Source organism: Plectropomus leopardus, chromosome 5 (assembly GCF_026936395.1).
Source record: "Plectropomus leopardus strain MGB_pleo_1.0 chromosome 5, ASM2693639v1, whole genome shotgun sequence".
Classification (NCBI taxonomy): domain Eukaryota; kingdom Metazoa; phylum Chordata; class Actinopteri; order Perciformes; family Serranidae; genus Plectropomus; species Plectropomus leopardus.
In genome coordinates, this window is record NC_142180.1 from 28,683,094 (window position 1) to 28,689,763 (window position 6,670).

General features: G+C 35.4%; 1 protein-coding gene across 1 annotated transcript; it reads left to right on the top strand.

The window, feature by feature from the left end:
* Positions 1–1,780: 1,780 nt before the first annotated feature.
* Positions 1,781–6,670, top strand: LOC121941320 (homeodomain-interacting protein kinase 1-like). The gene is made up of 9 exons (XM_088077333.1): positions 1,781–1,975; positions 2,073–2,255; positions 2,447–2,628; positions 2,795–2,918; positions 3,923–4,033; positions 4,312–4,493; positions 4,583–4,804; positions 5,527–5,855; positions 6,477–6,670. The coding sequence occupies exons 1-9, from the start codon at positions 1,781–1,783 to the stop codon at positions 6,668–6,670; spliced, it is 1,722 nt and encodes a 573-aa protein (XP_087933459.1).

Genomic DNA, 6,670 nt, shown 5'->3' on the forward strand with positions numbered 1-6,670 from the left:
AAATATGTTTCTGGACACATTTGAGGCCAGAAATAAACAACACGGTAACAAAGTCTTTATTCGTATTTAATGGCCGCTGCCTAGTTTAACAGTTTGTTTTTGTTTGTTTTTGCTAACTGCATCGTGGTTTGATCTTAGCAGATACCATTAGAAGGGACTTGCTTTTCTTCAAAGATTATCTGTACTACTGTCTGGATGTTGTGACAGCTTCAGCAAATATGACACAATGTTATTTTCATAAAAGTTACAAACTGCAGCTTAAAATGATTGTGAAAAATACATGAACAGTACAGTTTGAATTAAATAACACCACCTTTAAGTCTTTGTGCTCTCCATTTGTTTTAGTTATTAATGTTGAAATGAGTTGCACTTATGTCTTTCCAAGTCAGTGTCAAAAAAGTGGTAAAAAAAAAATTAAAAAGTACATTTATCTAAATACTGTACATAAGTACAATTGAGGTACTTGTATTTTACTTGAGTGTTTTCATTTATTGTGCAGACTAATAATATTATTATGGATTAAGCCACATTGCAGTATAAACAGTAATATAAATTGTATCCACATTTGCAACATTAAAATGATATACACATGAATGCATCAATAATTATCATCCAATAATAAAGCCATTTTTTTGTTATGGGCTATTCTGCATACTGAGTGCTTTACTTTGGTAATTTTTGGCACTAATGCTTGCATATTTTACTGAAGTGGGCAAATATTTTGAATGTAGGACTTTATACATGTGGTATTACTGCTTTTACTTCTTAAGTTAGAGACTATTCCACCGCTGTCTCCGAGTTTCAACAAAAAAGGATCATTATAAGCTTCACTTAAGGTTTTATCTCATGTATTAGACTGTATTAGCGTGAGATAGGCGTTCATAGATAAACTGGTAACTGAGTGTGCAGCTGCTGATGAAAGATTCCAGAACTTCCATTCTGGAACCAAAGAAGCAGAATGATGTCACACTGGAAGGTTACATATGCTTCAGACTTATCAGTTTTGGTCATTTCAACCTTGATTTTTGGCGCGATAACTTGTAGACAACTTTGAACATTTTGGTCAAACTTCAGTCATTTTACACGGAAATTCATCTTGACACATCACAAACTACTAACAACATTCACTGACACTGAGTGACCTTTGAAAGTCTGGTAAGTTGAGTTAGTTTTACAAATACTTGTTCCAGCAGTGAAAAATCACAAATTTCTTCTTAAAGTGAACATCTGGTTGCAATGTTGATATAAAGAAACACATTTTGATAAATGTACTTAATTCCACCTGGTTCACAGATAATGTAGTTGATACTGACATTTTAGTTTTGGATGAAATTAGTTGAATCCAATCTATCACCAGTCATTTTTTCATGCCATAAATTACTGTAAAAGTACCTTTTTTTATTTGGTCTGTTCGATAATCGGTAATATACTTTGCATTACAGTAACATACAAAAAAATATAGAGCTTTCTTTTTGTAGTTATTGAAAAGCTGGGATACATTAATACAGCAAAATAGCTAGTTTTTTTAATGTATTTTTAAGATTTTTTCTTAATTTAAGGATGAGTTTACTCAGCTAACAGTACGGGTCCATGTTTTAAATTAATGTTTACAATGAATATAGATATTTATTGAAGAAGTTGGTATTTATTTGGTTTCAGTTCTTTGCTATAAGCATTTGTTCAGGCTGCTTACAATGCAAAAGAGGATTTTGTATATCTAAATTTTTTCTTTACTGTTCTCTCAGGTTTAAGAATCGACATCTGATTTCTGTCTGTCATCATGATGGACAACCAGGACTTCGAGGTCATCGAAGGAAGCCTGATTTCTTCCACCACCTCAGACTACGAGGTCCAGGACCTCCTTGGATCTGGCACCTATGGAGAGGTTGCCAAGTGCAGAAAGGTAGCCACTGGTGAAACGGTGGCTTTAAAAATCCTTAAAAGCACAAGTGGCATTGAGGATGCAAAGAAAGAGGTGACACATCATGTTCATCACAATTTTCCTTGGATGTTAAGTAAAAAACTAATTTCATTCACACCAAGTCTCCATCTGACATCTCATATTTTCTCAGGCGGCCACCCTCGAATGGATGAAAGATCTCAACTCAGACAAGTTCAACATCATCACACTGAACGACTCCTTCACCTTTAAGGGACGTTATTGTCTTGAGTTTGAGAAACTGGACATCAATCTGTATCAATTCACAGAGATAAGGCCTCTTGAGTTGAACGAGATTCGCCCCATAGTGCAACAGGTATGTTTGTGTAACACAAATTAAACTAGTGTGAAACTATGGACCTTGAAATTTCCACCAAAATACATGTTTCTTCTTTAATTGCAAATGTTGTTGAGCTATAGAAACAGAGGAACCCCAAAATTACAAACACTAAATACATTTACAACTTTAGTTCTGTGAAATTAAAGTTATTTTTTTACTGATTTCAGTTGGCCAGTGCTCTGGACTTTCTGAAGACCGTAGGAGTCATACATGCAGATCTAAAGCCAGAGAATATTATGATGGTGGACCATGTACGGCAGCCATTAAAAGTCAAAGTCATCGACTTTGGCATAGCATGTCAAGACCCCGAGGGAAAAACAGGGGTGATTCTTCAGAGCCTGTGGTACAGGTATGTAACTGAGAGCACACAAATGAAATCCTGCACACTGGCAAGTTTTTAGTCAGGCAACCAAAACATCATATATTTATGAACTAGACAATTAATAGTAGACATTTAGCAGAAGTTCACTTAGTATAGCCTTAAAATCTAATGTGATTTTGTTTCTTATGTTTAGAGCTCCAGAGCTCCTGCTGGGATGTCCTTTCAACGAGGCCATCGACGTGTGGTCTCTGGCCTGCATCGCTGTCGAAATGTTGAGAGGCATTCCATTGTTCCCAGGCTGCAATGAATATGATATGGTAAATATTACACTTAAAACACAGCAAAAATGTCAACGCCAGCCGATGTCTTCGACTTATTTTTGTAAAAATCCTACTTTGGGTGACAATAGCAAGAATTTTTCCAGAATAAAATTCAAAATACTTTATTGATTCCGCAGGCGAGTGGGAAATGATAAAGATGCTATTATGTAATATAGACATAGAGAAATTATAAGAAAATAAAAATAGAATAAGAAATAAAAAAGTAAAAAAGCAATATATAACACAATATATTCATAAGCTATAAAAAAAATTAGAAAAATCTCTCTATATATATAAATACAAGAAGAGATATGAATAGGAAATATAAATATCACAAATATGTATAAATATGTACATTGTGTAATTATACAATATTCAACATAATATACACATATAAAAATATAGGAACAATATAAGAAAATATAAAAACATAAGAGAATGTTGCATAAGAAAAAGAAATATCAGACCTATTTGCAAATATGTGCATCACTGTACAATATATAACCTATACATATAGATTTTAAGATAAAGGGAAAATATAAAAATATCAAAAGAGAATATGTTGTATGGAAAATAGAAGTATAAGACCAAACAAGAACAAATTCACAAAATATAACACTCTATATATAGATAAATGTGAAAATATAAGAAAAATATAAGAAAAAAATATAAATAGAGAGAAAACTATACAAACACTTGTATCGAACTACAAGTGTGCAAAATCAAAATGCAAGAGTGGAAGAGGTAAAAATGAAAAATGATAAATGAAATAGTATTGCACAGTTGAAATATTACGGCACACAAATGTAGAGGACTTCAACTCAGTATTGCATATTGTGCAGTTTTTGCAGTTGGAACTGTTAAGTATTGCACAAAGCAGCAACTGCAACAGGATGCATGAAAACACTGAATGCATACTTAATCCATACAGTGATGGTAAAAATGTACACATTCGTCTGATCATCAGAGATCTTTAACCCAACATTGTGTTGTGCCAACAGATTAAGCATATCTCTTTTACCATTGCTGAGCCACCAGCCTTCCTGCTGCACACTGGACTTTACACACAACTGTTCTTTAATCTAGAACACACAGGACTGTGGAGATTTAAGGTACACCATCATTTGTCCATCATCTAGCTGTATATATGTCCATCTAAATTTTTGCATCTTTGCTTTTCACGGCATTTGGAACAAATGTACTAAACTCAAACATTCCTTCCCTTTAGTCTCCACTTGAAGTGGGTTGCTTTAACTGCAATCCCCGCACAATTTTAAGTCTGGATTCTCTTAAGCAGGTAGGACATCTCCTCTTAAAATCATGTTTTCATAACTTTAACAACACAAGTTAAGATTTTCTTACCAATATGTTTTATTCTGTTCCCCACAAGACATTTGAAAACCTACCAGATGAAGATGCCGACGCATACCAGTGCGACAGGGCGAACTTTGTCGAATTGTTAAAGAAGATGCTGACGGTGGACGCTTTTGACAGAATCACGCCTAGTGAGATCCTCCAGCATCCTTTTATCACAATGAGCCACCTTATTGGTGAATTCGACAGCAGCCCTTAGTAAGTCTGTGCTTTGATACTGTGTGTACATGTACTGATAATTCTGATATAGATACATAAAACTGAATCAGTTAGTTTTTGTCTTATAGTGTGACATCTTCTATGGAGATGATGACAATACGTGAGATTCAGAGCTCTGATGATGGCGAGGAGGCGACCTACAACAGCCCGGCCTTCTACTCTGAGGAGAGTAACTTTGCTTGGCTGAGCGACGTGGAGCAACCCTGCCTGCACAGCACCGTCGCCGAGGAAAACAGTCCGGCACAGAAGAGGAAAAGGGGTGATTCTGATGATTCTGAGTGCGGCAACAAGTATGTGTTTCATTAAATTCCTTGAATTAGTTATTTTATCATTTAGAGGAAGAGTGTGAAGGTACATTTAGGATGATTTTGAAGTACTAGTCCTTTATTTTCTTTTCATTCTGTGTTATAGTTTTACCCCACTACATTTTAGAGTGAAACATTTTTACTTCACTACATTTGAACACTTTTTTTTTGCAAAAAAACACAAAATCATAAGAGGAGTTTATGAAATATGATATTTTGTTATCAAGTACAGCTGCAACGATTAGTTGATTAATCATTAAGTCTTTTTTCTGTGTTTTGTTTGTTTGTTTTATAATTTTGAGGTTGTTTTTTTTTTACATGTTTTTTCTCTTTGTAATAATTTTTTGGGTGTCATTTTTCTTCCTTTTTTAAGCGTAATCTAGTCTCTTTTTTGTCTCTTTTTTGCTTGGACCTTACTGTTATTTCAAGAGTGGAATATTTAAGACAAATAAAGATTACTAAAGTGAGAGTGTAAAAAAAGTATTTTAGGATTTTAAATTAGAACCAGACTGGGACAAGAGAAAGGTTATTTCTCAGGAGCACTATTTAAGAAGTATCATAAAATGACCAAAATCTCAACTGATGTTTTATTTAGCTCATAAACAGGCTTAACAAAGACAGGATCTTATTTTGAATTTTCCTTTTCTCTGGGACAATCCTATTTAGAGATACCAAATATACTAAACAGTTTTTTCTTATCGACACAGAAGCCCAAACACCACCAAGAGGCAGAGAAGTGAACGCCTGGACACAGCACAGAAAGTTGTGCTAACAAGCCCACTGCCGCTCAAAAGAAAGAGAGATAAAGCAGCTTCATGCTCAGCCTCTTACGGCAACCCCCCGCCAAAATGCTCAGACATCACCAAGAGACGGAGGACTGACTGCATGTACACAGCAGAAACGGCTGGGCAAATAAGTCCACTACTGCTCAAAAGGAAGAGTGACGAAGCAGAGCCCCGCTCAACCTGTGACAGCCACTTACCGCTGAAAAAGAGGCGCATAAACCTCTGCAAAGAGCTGACGGACAGCGTCAATAGTAAGCTCACCTGTGGCAACACACACACACACACATACACACACACACATACACTTGGGATCTGTTTATTTCAAATCACTTAAGGTCTTTTCTCCAGTACAATACAATTTTATAATGGCTTAATCTAAGTATTCTGGTCTCCGTGAGAACAATGACTTCACATTTTCTTTGTGATTTGTCTGTAATTTTCTCACAGTCAGTGCATTTAATGGATGTATAGATATATATTTTTGGGGGGAAGGTGGTAATTTAATTTCATGTCCACTTCATTTTTTCATTTTTCCATTATATGTTTATATCTGTTTTACTGGTCATTTCATCATCTGGGTCATGTGATTGGCTCCTGTTGGGGCCATACTTATGTTATGTATGTTTTTAAAGCCATGAAGAAGACTGCTCGAAACTGATTTTTTTTAAAAATGATTTTGCCACTACAATACAGGCTTTTTTAAATGTAATTCATCCTTGTTTTCAACATTTCCTTCCTGTTTATCTTGTTGTTTCCCATTTTCCATGAGCATGCGACACACGTTTTAGACCTACATTTGATTAGAAAAAGCCCCCAGTCATCTCTCTCTTTTTCTAACCATTTTTATTATTATTATTATTATTATTATTTAGAACTACTGAGTGACACACAAGAGGCCCAACCCAGCTTGACACAAGTCACACCTCTCCAGAGGAGGAAGAGGGCTGATGAGGAGGCTTCGAGCTCAGGACAGGAGAAAACCTCTCCAGACAAGAGGAGGAGGAGGGGCAGACTGTGTGGAGGAGACAATAGGCAGAAGAGGTCACCTCCGTTTTGTCTGGATTAA